Raw genomic sequence first — 17293 nt, 5'->3', positions numbered from 1 at the left:
CTGCCACTAAAGAAAAAATGTTTTGTTTTGTTTGTTTTGTTCTCAAGACAGGATTTCTCTGTATATCCCTAGTTGTTTTGGAACTCACTCTGTAGACCAGTCTGGCCTCAGAGTCAGAGGTCTGCCTGCCTCTGCCTCCCAAGTGCTGTGACTTCTTTATTGTTGAAACCTACACAGCACATGAAGCTTATCTTCTTATCCAGGTTCAAGTGTGTAGCTCGGGGGTATCGATCCTACCAATACAGTTCTGCCCTAGAGATTCGTTCCTTGTGCATACTGTGTTAGAACCCACAGTGCCTCTGTCCCCTCTGTTTCACGGTATAGGGTGATAGAGTTCTCCAGGTGAACAGCTGTTAGTGGTCTTATAGCAGTGGAACTTGTAGTAGTGGCCACACCCTTTGGGCGTGGTTTCTGGTGCAGACTTGACCCATTCAGGGAAAGAAGGAGCTGGCTCCTGCTCCCTTGGTTGCAGGGAACCTTTGTGTGTTTTGGGGGCAAAGCAGCCGTGGGGTCAGGCTGGACACTTCAACACTTAAACTCACCCTGTGTGTTCACAATTTCTCACTGTATTTTTAAAAGAAATTTTAAGGTTTCCATCTTCCTGAAAATACAGCTCCTGGCTGTCTCATGCACGAAGCCTCCGTAGCAAAAGGCCCTTCATCTTGCGGTTCTTTTGCTAAAGAAGGGGTAAGAAGAGAAGGCAATACCAAGGTGCAATGTCACAGTTAGATAATAAGCTAAGGCAAAAGAAGTCACATGCATTTCAACTTTATATTTCATACTGTGGGGGTGACTGACATGACCTCCGGGTGTCTGACACAGGATAGTGCCAGGGAGCTCAGTCCATGCAGGCTGTTGGCATCTGCTCGCCATGTCTGCCCTCTCGGGGAGCAAAGGTCATCTAAGCCTGTGGACAGTGGGGTCCACAGAGCCCAAAGTGATGGCACAGGTGACAGGTGAGCTTTGTCACCGCACAGCTTCAAGGTCTGACTCACACAGCCCGACTTACCTGTGTCTTAGAATGTCCAGCTTTTAAAAAAAATTTAAAGGAAACCATTAAGTTACAACATTAAAACGTTTGATGCCACCTTCCACTAACCTCCTCTTTAAGTGCATCTTACACACACAGTAGAGACATGATTGTGTTATGGAGAAAACCCCTGGGCTCTAGGTGCCCTTGGTGGATGCTAGTGGCTGAGCCCACCCTGTTGGCCTAACGGAACCCAGGTCTCAAGACAGTGACCTTTTGTTTCAAGACCTCGACCCATCGAATAACCACAGTGCACATAGATGCTGTTGTGTCCCTGCTTCTGAACACACTGTCTGAGCCATTACAGACTACTCCCCTGTCTTGTATTTGAGAGTAGTTGTATCAGGAACTGAGCCGGGACTTGGGGAAAGGGAGACAGAGTCCGGGCTTTCCAGTTCAGGCTTGTGTCTGACATGGGCTGTCTCCCATGTAGGTTGTCAGAGCCAGACCCCAGCCACACTCTGGAGGAGAGGGTGGTGCATTGGTACTTCAAGCTCCTTGATAAGAACGCTAGCGGGGACATCGGCAAGAAGGAAATCAAACCCTTTAAGAGGTTCCTGAGAAAGAAATCCAAGCCCAAAAAGTGTGTGAAGAAGTTTCTGGAATACTGTGACGTGAACAACGACAAGTCCATTACTGTGCAGGAGCTGATGGGTTGCTTGGGTGTCAGCAGAGAGGAGGGCAAAGCCGGCACCAGGAAGCGCCACAGTAAGCCGTATTTCACTACTCTGAGTTTGATCGTCTTGGGGGGTCTGTGCCTGTGGAGTTGCTTCCCGGATTTAATAGGTTGGCCTATGGTCAACAAAGGAGAAATGGGCATGCCGTTGGTTGTTGTCACTCATGTAGAGATGACCACAGGTTTGGGAGCCCCATAGATCCTGGCCAAGGAGGGACTGTGGCCGGGTGAGAGGCTGAACTCTCACAGACCTGCGTGAGGCAGGGGGACTTGAGGTAGAGGGTCCTCGTACACAAGAGTGGGTACCTCACTGGGAATAGAAACGGAAGACACACAGCACCCCCCCTAGTGTCCAAGCCAAGAACAAACAACACCTGTCCCTTAGCTGTGATATCATGTGAATATTTTGGCAAAGTGAGCCAAAGCTAACGTTTTCTAATTTTAATACTGTACCAAAATATTTAAATGAACAGGGGGAGGGGAGGGCTGCGAGAGGGGTGCAGCTCAGGCTCCTTGCTTTTCTAGGAAAGTTCTGGAAGACCACTCTTTGTGGCTGGTGGACCCAGGTTTAGAATTTGGGGTAAAACAAGGCATTCTTCTACTGTTGGAGTAGGGTATTTGTGTCATTTGACAGCGTCTCTGTGGCAATTTAAGAACCCATTCTTCCAGATCTAGGCTCAGGATGTCTATGGGTTCACTGTCATTTGACCAAGGCTGCCAACTGATGATGTTGAGCCTGCCATTAACAAAGCAGTATTTGACCAGCAATAATGTCTCCTCCCCCTCTACCCCCCACAGCCCCCAGAGGAAATGCTGAAAGTTCATCTAACAGACAGGTGAGTATGTCTGTGTTGCAGACTTTACCACATTCAAGTTTACCCATACTTTTTTTTTTTTTTTTTTTTTTTTTTTTTAACAAGAGAATATCATGTAGGTTAATGGGCGATACTACCCCTCAAGGAAACCAAACAGCTCAGCTGAGGCAGCTACACACTGGTAACAAAGAAACTTCTTTGCCAAATTCTACCTTCAATCACTGACCTGCTAAATCCTCCATTTAAAGACTCTGCTGTATTATTATTTTTACTATTATTATTATTTGACATTTCAATTAATTTGTTCACTTAAAGATGGATTTCTGAGTCTGTGTGGCATAAATGGTTAAGTAAGCTGGTGTTTGCAGGGTCTTTACCCCCTTATATATACTGAGGAGATGGCTGGGTGGGACAGGAGACGGCGCTCTTAGGTGCCCCTCAAATAGGCCACTCACCTGGAGACCTAAAGAGGCAGGAGTTGGGCTCCCAAAGAGATTTTCAGTTCCCTGCTGTGTTAATAAACATTTGTGTTTCTGAGGCTGCATTTCTAGATGTGCAATTAAAGGGCACAGTCGTGGTCCCCACATCCCAGCCACAACAGCCTGAGTGGGGACGCTTTCCAGGGTTCTTTCCCGAAGCCAGGCGGACTGTGTTCTCTGGGACTCCGGTGTGTTGCTGTTTGCTTTGGCTGCACCTGTTTGATGCCAGGCTCACTGTGTGATGTGGATTTTAAGCAGGGACATACCTAAGAGGGAGCTGGAAGCCGTTTCATTAGGAAAGACGCGTAATTCATTTTCCTTTGTTTAGTATATGTTTATGGTTTTAACTTTTCCAGCCACACTGCAAATCACTTACACTTGCAAAGGGGGCCAGGTCTGAGAGCAATTACCCAGCTGCCTCCAAAGGCTTCCCAGGGGCTGTTTGCGCTAGCTAATGGCAACTATCGGCACACATGTGCCATGCAATCTTACATACCCCCACTCGAAAACCTTCCACTTCAGCACTATTCCAGAAAAGGACAAAAAGGACAGCGTAGTAGTTTCTTCATCTTTCTTGACCAGTAACGCAGTATGCATGGAGCAAACGCCCACCATTATCACCGCATGGCATGGTGTGGGGTCTGTGGGCCAGGAGTCAGAAAGTGGCTTGTTTTTCTAGGCAGCTACACACTTGATCAGCCAGCGAGGATCAGAGCTGTGCGCTCTGGGTGCTGGGTACGTGTGCCTAGACCAACCCTCTTCCCCAAGTTCTATCCATCTTCAGTAATAACCGCAGTGCATCCAAAGACTGTCTCTATCCGTAACTAATTAAGACAAAACTTTCATGGGAGTTATTGGCCTACTCGTGGTGCTATTGGAAAGGGAGGAAAGGCAGCCTAAATGTTAAAGCCTGGTACTTTAAGTATCAAACAAGATCAGCTTCTATCCATGAAGACTGCTGCACTTGACCAGAAAAAGATGGGCGCTTTGCTTCTTCTTATCTGAATGACTTCCCAGGAAAGTCTGTGTGGTGATGGACAGCAAGAGACCCCTCTACTGTAAACACAATTGCAAGCTGTGTTTCCCCTCAGGTAAAAGAGCAAATAGAGACATGAAAAGGGGGGGTTTTAAACGCTACATGACTGTCCAGGGTCGTGGTGATGGCAAGGTTGCTTGCTGTCACCCTGTTCTAGAAGTTCGCTTAATGTATATGAAGCCCATGCAGTTTTTCTCAGGAGATAGATACATTTTACTGACAATTTCAAGGGAAGAACGCACTTTCTATACATTGTGCCCGCTCGTCCTTAATTCTACGCTGTGTCCTTCCCTGTCTGGATTTCCCTCATAGCAAGTATGTTTACTTCAGCAATCAACCTTGGTCTGCACAGAGGGAAGGAGGGAAGACACAAACATCTTCATAAATTTTTCTTCTTTTCTTTCCCCCCCCACAGCCCAGAAGACAAGGATGAATGGCTGACTATCCAAGGCAGTTCCTAGACATGTGGGGATTTCCCTCAACAAAGAGCTATTAAAACGGAAAGAAAAAAAATACATATAGTATTTGCACTTTGTACTTTAAATGTAAATTCACTTTGTAGAGATGAGATATTTAAGCAGACTGTTTTGATCTGTGAAAACGGAAGGCTGGCTTCGGGAAATTAATCACATACAATGTATGTGTCCTTGTTTGCCCTTGAAGATCTATGCTGGTGGGGATGGGCTTTTGAATGCTTTTCAACTTCACTTCCTTGTGCCTTTGAGGAGGGCCCGGTTTGTACCCTGGCCCTTTCCTTTGCCTGCTCCCAGCAGTTGGCTTGCTCCCAGCGCTCTTGGATGCCAGCCAGGAGACCATCACACCCTTAGAAGCTGGCAGGGCCATGCCGTTTACAAGCATGATCACCTGTGTATGGTTTGCCCGCTCCATGAGGTTTTCCTGTCTAGAGATGTCACTCAGCACCGTGGGTCACACAGGCATAGCCTTTACCTCTCTCTAGCAGCCTCTGGTGGAGGCCGTGCTTCAGACTCTGTCAGACTCCAGTCTGAGCTTCTGCTTGAGTTTTGCCTCTGCTTGAGCCAATCCTGCTGTTAAGTCTCCAGGGCTCTGAGTGGGCAGACGGCCAGAGGGTTCTCCTTCAGAGAGCAAACCTAACTGTGGCAGACATGTCTCCATCCCAGTGGCTCAGTACCCAGCCCACCTGCTTCTTTTCTAAGTGGCTGTTTGATCCTGCTGTGGCCCTCCCCAGGGCTCCCTGGAAGGGAACAATGTCTTCTACGGAGACCGTGGACCACATCCTGAGGAAGATGCGGCTAGACTACGTCATTCCTTCCGAGAGTACTGAAGTACAGGCAGCTAAGAATGTCGTGACCACTCTTTGGAGGACTCCAGGGCATGAGGGGTTCATCCAAGGCCCTTATGGGATGAGTTAGGAACTGGATTCCCACAGTGTAGGAGACTGGCCTGACCTGTGAGTGTGGATGGCTGCCATCGTCAGACCTAGGCTCTAGGTCAGTCTGTACTCACCGCTCTCAAGAAACAATTACAGATAGGGGGAGAGCTGGGGCCATCCTCTCAGATCAAGTTCTATATGGAAAACTGTTCATGGCCCCCAGCCTCTCAGTGTGGATGTGCACACACACTCCGGAAGGCCTTTGCTCATTCGAACTGTGTAGAGGTAAGAATTGACCAGCTCATGCGCATGTCAACATTGTCTACAAAAGAAAGAGAGAGAGAGAGAGAGAATGATCCCAACTGTTTTTGGATAATCTTTTATATTTCTAAACCCTGAATTTAATCATTTTATTAGATTAAATATGTTATTAAAGCTGTATTAGTCTTCTTTTCAGTGTTTCATGATTGCTTACTGTCTAAAAATATTTTTTTAGATCATTTTATGTGTATGAGTGTTTTGCCTGTAATGAATGTCTGTGCACCTCTTACATCTCTGGTGCCCACAGAGGTCAGAAGAGGGCATCAGATCTCTTGGAACTGCAGCTATGGACCATTATGAGCTGGCATGGAACAGCTGGAAATTAAACCTGGTTCCTCTGCTTACATGCTTAAAGTGCTCTTAACCACTGAGACATCTCTATAGCTCATCATAATTGGTTACTTTAAAAAGTGTACACTAGTTGAAGCCAAAGATGTGGTTGCTGGTCCAGCAGATCTGGGTCTGATTTTTCCTGTTGAGACCATGGACTTGGGACATATCCCTCAACTTTTCTGAACCCCAGGTTTTCTCCTCTAGGACAGGAGTGTTGGTACATTCCCCATGGCGGCTGGGACATGTAAGTTAATAGTTGTAGGTGGCTCAGTCTGCCCTGTGTGATGCACTAGAAGTTCCTCTTCCTTCACTGTGACTCAAGCCCCAGAACAGACAATACTACCTGCCTCATGCAGACACTCTAGAGATGATAGTAGCAGCAAAAACAGCTGGTGCTGTTCCATGAGTCACATAGGCAGAACCCTGAACATGACTGCCTTCTTCCATCCCAGCATCCAGAGCTCTGTATCTTCTTGGTTGACTCCGCAATACTTCACTCAAAATCCCTTCTCCACTGGTCAGCCTCTTCCGGTATCTCTACTTCCTCTTGGGTCCTTCCAACTCAGAGCAGAAAGACAGCCCTCTGAAATAGCCTCAGTATGAGCATACACAAGAGAAGGGAATGAGGAGGAGAGAAGGGCATGGAGAGGAGAAAGGGCTTAGGCCATGTTCCAAAGAAGGCACAGGAGGACAGACTGTCCAGGAGGCTGACCGGCCATGGGTAAGGCAGGAGATACACATGGTTCTGATTGCAGAACATTAATACTGGAAACCTAAACCAGCAGCTGGCTTCCCCCTGTGCCCACAGTGGTTACATTTAGGGTTGGATGCCTCCCCTAGAGGCCTCCACCCTCCTGTTTGAAAAAGAGTCCCTGCTTCCTTGTCGTTCTACTCAGGCTTTCATAAACACACCAAGCATCTCATAAATCATTTGCCAAGATGTCGTACACACCCAAGATGCTTACATTATCAAGGTGATACGTTTCGGCTCTTGCTGAAACTGACGTAGACAGGAGTCATGTGACTGTAACTGCCACGCACAAAACCAAATTGTGCAAGCAACAAAGCTGCCCCAGAAAGTCAGTAAAAACACATGAAGGCTGAAATCAGAGGAATGGATGATGATGGTGGTGTGGTGATAGTGGTGCCATGATGGTGGTGAGGGTAGTCATGATGCTGGCATTGATAGTAGTGATGGTGGTTGTGGTGGTGTTAATGATGGTGGTAATGTTGGTGATAGTTATGATGATGCTGGTGAGTATGATGATGATGGTGGGGGTGATGGTGGTGATGATGGTGGTGATGGTGATGATGATAGTGATGATGATGGTGATGATGATGGTGGTGATGGTGGTGATGATGGTGGAGGTGATGGTGGTGATGATGGTGATGATGATGGTGGTGATGGTGGTGATGGTGGAGGTGATGGTGGTGATGATGGTGGAGGTGATGGTGGTGATGGTGGTGGAGGTGATGGTGGTGATGATGGTGGTGATGATGGTGGTGATGATGGTGGAGGTGATGGTGGTGATGATGGTGGTGATGATGGTGGTGATGGTGGTGATGATGGTGGTGGTAGTGATGATGATGGTGATGATGGTGGTGATGGTGATGATGATAGTGATGATGATGGTGATGATGATGGTGGTGATGGTGGTGATGATGGTGGTGATGGTGGTGATGATGGTGGAGGTGATGGTGGTGATGATGGTGGAGGTGATGGTGGTGATGGTGGTGATGATGATGGTGGTGATGGTGGTGATGGTGATGATGATAGTGATGATGATGGTGATGATGATGGTGGTGATGGTGGTGATGATGGTGGTGATGGTGGTGATGATGGTGGAGGTGATGGTGGTGATGATGGTGGAGGTGATGGTGGTGATGGTGGTGGTAGTGATGATGATGGTGATGATGGTGGTGATGGTGATGATGATAGTGATGATGATGGTGATGATGATGGTGGTGATGGTGGTGATGATGGTGGTGATGGTGGTGATGATGGTGGAGGTGATGGTGGTGATGATGGTGGAGGTGATGGTGGTGATGGTGGTGGTAGTGATGATGATGGTGGTGGTAATCCTACTGCTGCCGCTGCTAAATACTCATGGTGAGGGAGCAGAAGATGATTTTCTTCCCAATACAATAGTCTACCCCACAGGCCAAAATTTGGAATGCGTTTTGAGTAATTAGATATCTGGACATTTTAAGCATTTCTTCACTTTAGAGAAGTGTTGGCCATCTTCTTTCTGCAGTACTATAAACAGCTCCATGGAAAACTCATAACTAATTAGAGCTGCTGGACCCGACTCTGCTCATGATGGACACAGGGCTCTCACTTTGAATGAGTGTGCCTCTGGGTATCTTCTCCACTGTCTGTTCAGAGACACACTGAGCTCAGCTGCTTGAGTGTCCATTTGTCTGTCTATGCTGCAGATTCCATCCTGGGGGGGGCAGTGCATGCCACAGGTCAGGAAGCCACGGCAGGGGCAGAATACAGGGCAGGGCGACACTCCAGGGCCCCAGTCTGCACATGGCGTATGAGGATAGTCTAGTAGCAAAGCACTGTTATTCCTGAGGTAGTGGTTAGGAGGGGACTGAGTGCTGGGGTACTGCGAGGAGAATACGGCTCCCCTGTGACCTACAGCGTGGTTCAGGGTTGATGTTCTGCCTCCTCAGCCTCATCATAAAGCCCTCAAAAGATCTTCTAATGCCTCTCCTCAGTGTTACTACAAACCAAACAGAGGAGGTCCTTCCTAGGGAGCGCCCGGCGTAAAGGGCATTCTGTGCTCCCACAGTATCCCATGGATGAGTTTGCCTCCAGCTGTGATGCTTTTTCAAACAGGACACTCAAATCCAAATCCCAGAAGGCTGCAAGGTACAGCCCCTCCAAGGTCTAACAACGGAGCAAGGGAACTTGACCGGGAATGGATTTTGTTTCTTAGAAACGGAAGTTACAAAGGTGAGTAACAGTTACTAGGAACTCAGTTAATTTTCTCAGTAAACCCGAAGTCAGGCAGACACCAGGTGCCCAAGCTGAGGCAGCCAGCTGGTCCATAGTTGACTCAATCCCCAGCTCCTGGTTCGGAGGTCCCAAGGGTACCTTCGGAGGGAAGGAGGGCGGGGAAGCAGGGGAAGCTTGGATGTGCTACACTTTGCCTCACGCTCTTAGTTTCCCAAGCTCTGGCTGGTAGAAGTCCATCAAATCTCTGCCCAGCAGCTACAACTTCAGCTTCTTTACTATCTATTTGCTGCCTTGACCAAGAGAGTCGGTGGAGGGCAGAGGCCTGCCTAGCAGACAGAGTGGCATCGCCCGAAGGCGGCCTCTCATTCTCTGCGGAGCAACAACACCTCGTGATTTTTATCTATCTTATGTATTTTATGTGATGTAAATGGCTTCTTTCCTGCCTCTTGCCTCTGGATGCTTGAGTGCTTAGTAATGATGATAAGTGGGCTGGATAATTCAGTTCATGTGTGTTACACGGCAGAGGGGTTTTACACGGCCTCCTGTTAGGTCTTCGGCTTCCAAACAAATGTTTTATCTTCAAGTTAAACTTGAAATCCTGCCCAGTAAGTAAATAATAAATAACATAAATAATAAGTTGGGTTTTTTGTTGCAAAATTAAAATTTTAATATTCCCTATGATCGGGTTTGATGCTGCCCTCCCTGGGGAAGATGGTTCCTCATAACAGAAAAAAAAATCACAGCATTTCTGAACATCTTGACATCGAGCCTGGACAAGTTTTGCATGCTTTTGTTCCAATTTACATATTCGTGGTTATTTCATTCTCCTAAGTTCTATCAATTAATGTATGCCAAGTATGTTTGTGCATAAGAAAGAAAATGATCTTCTTGGTGAACGATTTTAATAACTGAAGTCTGTTATAATCAAATAAATATATATGTTTTTTTTTTGAGATAAGGATTCTGATCTCATGCCTCAGCCTCCCACCTGTTGATTATCATTGAGTACCATCATGTCCTATAATAGGAAAGTTATTTCTAAAAGGAAGAGTGTGTGATTGGGGCATCAGATGGCAGCTTGGCTTTTTCATCAGGAAACCACAAGCCAGCCAGAGGGTTCTGATCTTTAAGACACACAGGTGCTCGCAGGAACCAGTTGCGATGCTCAGGTGTGTCCAGGAGCCAGGCTACTGTCGGGCACTTCTCTTTGACTCTGCACCTCAACAGCTCTTGTGACAGTTTTGGCTCTCTGAGCACTCCACTGGGGGCCTCTCCATCTGTAGTAAAGGGAGGAATCTGAGTGGGCGGCATCAATTCAGAGTTCTCCCCTGCCCTTCTCTCCCTGGCTGCCCATTACCTATCTTGGCACGAGGAAAGAACAGGAATTTGACGGTGAGAAAAATCCTAAGAGACCTGTGAGGTAGAGTTGACAGCTTGCGTTCTTGATAACCAACCAGTTAGGCCACCAAAGACTGTTGGCAGGGCCTGATTATGTGATTCCATCACTTCATTTCTAGGGACACCGAGGTAGGAGGATTGCTATTTCCAAGCCAGCCCCAGACCACAAAGTGAGCTCCACAGCAGCCTGCTTCTGGGATATTAGCAAAATCCTGCCCTTTGAATGGAAGGGTGAAAATAACCTGCATATTCACAAAGATACCGTGAAGAGGTTTCTGTAGAAATATGCACTTCCTAGGTGCTCCACCAGACCCCCAAAATACCATGATAGAGATCAAGACCTCAGCTCCTAGTTTTTGAGTGGCATTCCATCTCCAAAGCAAAGGCGGATCAAAGTTTGGTCCATCATTAATTGCCGTTGGCAGATATGTTCCAAAAGGGGGTAAATGATGACTATCATTGCAGCCACAGATCACTGTGGTCCCTGTGGAGAGTTGCTCCCCGCTGCATGGAGAGGGGGTGCTATATTGTCACAAGTCAGCTCCTGGGGACATCCTCGAAATAAGATTAGGTCTCCATGGCCACTCTTAAAAAATCCTCAGAGTCTTGAAAACACCGATGGCCCATCAGAGTCCTTGCCATTAAATTAGAATGCTCTCCAGTCAGTGACTTGGTTTCTCAGTCTTAGTTATGTCTTTAAGTTAATGAAAACTCTTTCCTTTTCTATTATCTACTCCATCTTCTGACTGGATGTGACGATGCCTCTTGCTCTGGGCTGGCCATCACTCATGTTCTCTGGTCAGGAGAGTACTGCCAGGGAACTCATCCTCTCAACCTGGAAGAGCCACAGTGTGCAGAGCCCACATGCACATACTACAACACATATGCATGCAGGCAAAATACACAAACACAGAAAATAAATTGAAAACCAAAACAAAATCCCATTTCTTAATAGTTTCCATTTTCCACACAGTCAAAACCAAAGAAATGCTATGTCTGCTGCTCCAGTTGAAATCTCGCAATAGATGCCAAGAGCATAGAGTCAGGGATAGCACAGCAATCTCCAAAGGCACAAGACACAACTTGTGAGTACTGTGTGTGTCCGCACACAAAGTAGAGTTGTCACAGGCTCATGCCCGGAAGGAAGATGCAGTGTGCACGTCACATACAAACATGAGCCTTCACCACTTGATCACCCTTCCTAAGTGGCAGACACGTCTGTCTTCATCTGTTGTCATGGGTTCACACACAGCCTTCCTCTGTGAGCACTGGGTCCCGCCGACAGACACCACTGGTGCTTTGGCGTCAGACACTGAGCATCAAGAAAGAGAGGCCTTGTATCCCGTCATCCTGTGGGGACCACGAGCAGTCACCTCCAGGTCAGGCTGGAGTTTGTTGTTTGTTTGTTTTTTGCAGAGGCAAAGCTGCTGTGTCAGTAATCGTTAAGAGTACTCATTTCTCCGCTCTACACATCTTTCAGTGTTAGGATCACATCTTCCTTCATCTCGCAGGTCGGTTTGGACTGCGTCGGCACGGTAGCAAAGCACACACACACACACACACACACACACACACACACACACACATGTCTTCTCTCTGGTGTCCTTTTCTATGGGGCACTAATCTCTCTACAGGAACCCTACTCTTATGACCTTCTGAGATCCCTATCACCTCTCACATATTGTCACACTCAGAGTCAGGGTGTCAAGCTATGGATTTGAGAGATACAGTCAAGTCCGTCACAGTTAAACTCAACTTGAGAGGGCTAGGTAGGGACATGGAATAAAATATTGTAGACACGGGCAGATGATGGCAAACAAGTAGTTTCTACACATGGCAATGATGGTAGCCAACAAAGCAGGGGTTAAACACTGGAGGGCATATCCGATTTTGTTGCCGTGATACAACACCACAACCAGAAGAAACTTATGGGAGAAAGAGCTTATTTAGCTTAGAGTTTCCAAGGGAGAGTTCACAATGGCACCAGAATCAAGGGGGTGAGCAAGCAGCCAGGGCAAGAAGCTGCTTCAACCACACCCAAGAAACAGAGAAGGAGCTGGGTGAGGCTGGAAACCCCCAAAGCCCATTGCCAGGGACCTACTTCCTCAAGTTGGGCTCCATCATCCAAGCCTCTCCTAGCCAGGGTTCAAATATTTGAGCCTACAGGGCCCATTTCTCACAGAGGAGAGCAAGATGTGTGAGTATAAATGACCCCCGACTGAATGTGTGGCTGGAGCTCCTGGAATCACACAGAAGGCGAATCCCCCAAAACGCCCATCAACGCCCTTCGCTCCCGACCTATTTGGCTTTTCGTTGTGTTTACACTGTTTGTACAGAAGGCTCCACAACATCCATGTGATATGTATTACACAGACACGGTAAGCCCAGGAGAAACTGAAGGAGAAACCAACAGAGGCACATGGGCTCTGAGCTGCCACAGAGGCCAACTCCCCGTCTTAAGTTTTTTGTATTAAGGCTCTAAGTGAAACCCAATTCCATAATATTTGTTTTTTTTAAATTTCAGATCACCTAACAACAGACCCTTTGAAGCTCCGGCTGGCAGTGGAATAAATTGGTTTTGGGTATTTATTTAGCTGACACATTTGCTGGTGAGAAAGTCACAAAGTACTTTTGATTTTGGTGTTCACGTTCTGTTCATGCCAAGAGTTTTGTCTGTTGTGGTTAGAACTGGCCAGTGAGCCTGATGGCCTGGGTCATCGTTTCTCCTATAGGCTTCATTTGTCTTTGCCTTACCTGAAGCCCCGTGAAGAGTCCCCAGATTTGTTATTCTGAGAAGATGGAACCTCCAGCTAAGCTCTCACAGCCCCACCTTCCCCTCCCCAGACCCTCTTGACGACCTTCTGTTCAGCCCTCCTGTATCCCCACCCTGTGCTCTGGTCATTACCCATGAGGAAGGGTGTTGGGAAATTTAAGCACTTGTCCCTTAGAGTTCGTTTCCTCCCTACCCAGCTGTAGAACCCCGGTGCTCTCAAGGTTGAACAAACAAAGTTGTTCTTATCACTCTCCGGTGTGCAGAGCCCATGCCTTGACCCCAGGTGTGGGCGGTGCATGATTTCCTTCTATGCTTATATACCCTGGCATGGGTAGATAAGCCCATTACTCTCTATAATAAAAGGCAGCAGCTTCCTCTTCATTTCTCGAGGTGGTCTGTTAAGTGTTTCAATCCCGACACCCTCCGCCAAGCTCGGTACTCTGGCCGCGCGTGTGTTCTGTGATGAAGGGCAGAGTGGATGACGGCAAAGGTCTGTGTCTTACGTTTTCTATTGCAGTGAAGAGATGCATGGCAACTATTTATAAAGCAAACCTGAAAATAAATGGAATGTTCATTTCTCGTTTTATATAGTTAAAACATGCTTTGTAAAAATTAAGAGAGAGAGAGAGAGAAAAAAAAAAAAAAAAAACCAAGCCTCAAAAATAAAACTAAAAGCAAGGCCTGCTGTTCCCATCTCAGTGGGGCCTAGTACAGCTTCCCTGTGGGGCACATGTGGGGTTGCCAGGCCAACCTGGCTGTAAGGAGCAGTGGCAGGATGCTGAGGGTGGCGGGCAACCCCCCTGCAGCTTCAACACGTGCTTCTCACTGGGAAAAGCAGGACAGCATCACTGTTCTTGGTGTTGCAAATGAAAACACTGTCCCTGGCAATGAGGAGCAGAGTGCCAGGTGGCGCCCTCCAGAGCTCTGGAAGCCAAAGTCCCACAAAGGGACACATTCATCCCACTGCCACAGGGGGCCTGCAAGACACAGGACAGGAGGTGTTCAGAGGAGCTAGGGCCACCTGGAGGCCCTCCAACGGCCCCCCCCCCCAGGGATTCTTGGCATCCCAGTTTCTCAAGCCGGATAAATGGATAAATACACACACCGTGCAAAAGCCAAGAGCACTCACACTCTGGAGAGATCTCAAAACTGAGTGCAGTGTGTCCCCGTATTGCTGCCCCTGAACATACCAGGTCTGCCTGCCAACCATCAGGCATGAGTACCTGATCTCTGAGGGCGTGCGGTCGGTCTACTGATGATCAAGAGAGCGCCTCACTCAGAGGGAACCCAAACCCCACAAATACGGAGTCCTTTGCTACATTTCTAGGATTCACTTTTGCAAATACGCTCTGTACAGGAAAGAGTCGCCACATTCCTCATGCTTTGGTGTCCTTTGGTCTGCCAGGCAAACGTTAGGACACTGTCACTCAGTCCCTTGCCCCAGTTAGGGCCCAGGCCTATGGATGCCCTGATCCCCAATAGTGCTCTCTCCATGACAATGTTCCCTGTTGCCTGATGTCTGAGCACATAGAACATTCCACAGCCCCCCCCCCCCAATCTGGCTCTGTAAAATGCTGCCTGGATGCACACTGGTCTCTGAGACCAGTTTGGGATTAAACCTGCCACACAAGGCTCAGTCTGGGATGATGGCATCTTGAGATGTTCTTGTCCCAGAGAGCTGTGTGGGCTTGGCAGAGGTTATTGGACATTCTTCTTAGATACCTTAGTTAGAGACCCATTCTCTGTCAGAGAACTGCCCCTTCCTGACAGTTAGTGTTTGGGGTATTTAAGTAATAGTGCTTCATTAATTCCCGGTCTATAGATGCCCCTCCCTGCTTTATTATGTGTTCTGTAAACACGCTTTGCATCCTAGAAGCTTTACAAAGTACAGGACAAGTAAGGCAAAAAGCATGCGTGCAGGAGAAGGTCTCTTAAGATGGGTACACTAAATAAAGCTGAAGAAATGAATGGAGTCATGCTTGCTGATCAAGCAAGAGCTGTGACCCACAAAGGATCTGCCTTGCCATTTATTTTGTATTATTTTTCAGTTCTCACACCTTTGCTTTGCTGTCTCTGCGCAAAGGTAGTGGGGGGCCCATGTGTCTGGGTCTCAGATTAGTTTTTTTGTCCCAGGCTGGAGTAAGCTGTTCTAACCCCAGAATAACTTTGAGAACGCCGTGCACCCAACTTTACTTGTGTGGCTTAAAAGGGGGCTGAATAAATGTTGTAACTATTTTCCTTCTAAATGTCTTCATTATGTTTTAAATATCTGGAATTTAGTAAGCCCTTGAACACATTTAGTTGGGCAATAGCTCTCCGCGCCTTAATCTTTAAGTTCAAGTGGGTCTTAACGGAAATTGTGATTCATGTGTTTCTAATTCCCTGCTTTTTTACTGAGAGGCATCTAAACATTGCTTTGTAATAGTTATCTGATGTCCAGAAGTTTTTGAACTTTAAACCGTTTTCTCAAAGCTAGGACCTTATGTTAGGAAAATGTTTTCCCTCAAAATCCTGAACTTGTGAGGTTTCTTTTGTACAGGAGTGACTGTCACTCGCAATCAGTGATTTAGTCTAAGTGTGGAGAACCTTCTTTCTCTGTCAAGGCCAGAGATGAACAAACACTGACACTGACTTTGCAGTTGGCAACAGAGTTTGGGTGAAGGAATAAAGGAAGGCGTAGCCTTCCACTGACCTAGTGGTGGAAGAAGGGTCCTTGTTGTGCTGTATGATAGCCCAGCATGCCTGTTTTCTTTTTGTTTTTGTTTTTTTTTTTAAATGAAACATTTTAACTCTGTGAAAAGAATTTGTTTCCAGCTAGTAGATCTAATCCCCAAGTGCAAATTGGGTTATGAGGGCCCCACCCTACTCAATGGACTAGGCCCTTGACGATGTCAGAATATGACATTATAGGGCTTTAGTGAAGTTGGAAAAGTAGGTCAACACCTTGGAAAGATACAACTTGTCCCTGACCCTTCCTGATGTCTGCTGGCTTCCGGGCCCAGTATGAGGTGAGCAGTTTGCCCGTGAAACAATAGAACCATAGGACTGGAAACAATGGAAAACAGCAACCATGGACTGAAACCTGTAATTCTGTCAGGGAGAAAAAAAAATCTTGTCTTTATTAAGTTCTTTTCTTAGATATGTTGGCATAGTGATGAAAATTGCTTCACACAGCCCTTCAAATTCCTTGCCAGTGTGACCACAAACCTGGCCTCATATCATAGGTCTTCTGAGTCACTGTTCTAGTGCCGTGAAGAGACACCATGACCAAGGCAACCCTTACAAAACATTTATTTGGGGGTCTTGCTTACAGTTTCAGAGGCTTAGTCCATTACCATCCTGGCCGAGAGCATGTTTGGCAGGCCTGCTGCTGGAGGAACTGACAGTTCTACATTCTGATCTGTGGGCAGACAGACTGGGCCAGGCTTGGGCTTTTAAACCTCAGAGTCCATACCTAGTTACACACTTCTTCCAATGAGGCCACGCCCACTCCAACAACGAAGTCATGCCCACTCCAACAAGGCCACACCTACTCCAACGATGCCACACCCACTCCAACTAGGCCACACCCACTCCAACAAGGCCATGCCCACTCCAACAAGGCCACGCCTCCTAATCTTTCTCAAATAGGGCCACTCTCTGGTGAGTAAGCATTCAAATCAAATCACCACACCTGTCCATACTCCCTGTGTGGGGGACCGTCCCGCTCAGTGTCCTTTATCTGTCTTAAGGGTGAGACATTAGTTTCCTAGATGTGGCTGCTTTGGGTAAACAAAGATGAGGAATTACATTACACAGAATTAAGGGGTTTCCCCCTCCTCCCCAGTGAAGTTGCTACTGTCTACTCCCCAAACCCAAGAAAAAGAAGCAACCACTCAGGACGTAGGTGTGCTGGAACTTTATACCGCAGCTGCCTTGAATCCAGCAGCTTTGGGGATGATCAGGTTTATAAGAGCAGAAAACACACAACAGACCTCTCTACAGAAGCCGGTGGTGGAGGCCCGCTCCCTCTACTGTCTTGTTCCCTCTGCACTAAGAGACTTCCCCGGGGACCTAGTCAGCTCAGTGCTCCTCAACGCAGCCTATGCTTTGAGCCAGGGTGCGTTTAAGCAAAAG

At 47.3% G+C, this 17293-nt stretch overlaps 1 protein-coding gene across 2 annotated transcripts in view; it reads left to right on the top strand.

Annotated features, from left to right (window-relative positions):
- The window catches only part of Smoc2 (SPARC related modular calcium binding 2), a 103191-nt gene extending 97365 nt beyond the window's left edge, over positions 1-5826 (top strand). For both annotated transcript variants that reach the window (XM_051205999.1, XM_051206000.1), the window contains exons 11-13: positions 1464-1738; positions 2505-2542; positions 4452-5826. In XM_051205999.1, the coding sequence (XP_051061956.1) occupies positions 1464-1738; positions 2505-2542; positions 4452-4469 (331 nt within the window). In that variant the 3' untranslated portion in view covers positions 4470-5826. The remainder of the gene's footprint in view (positions 1-1463; positions 1739-2504; positions 2543-4451) is intronic.
- Positions 5827-17293: the final 11467 nt, after the last annotated feature.

The sequence above is a fragment of the Phodopus roborovskii genome, unplaced genomic scaffold (assembly GCF_943737965.1).
Source record: "Phodopus roborovskii unplaced genomic scaffold, PHOROB, whole genome shotgun sequence".
NCBI classification, from domain to species: Eukaryota; Metazoa; Chordata; class Mammalia; order Rodentia; family Cricetidae; genus Phodopus; species Phodopus roborovskii.
The sequence above is the reverse complement of the archived record's forward strand: the minus strand, read 5'-3'. Positions and strand labels throughout refer to the sequence as shown.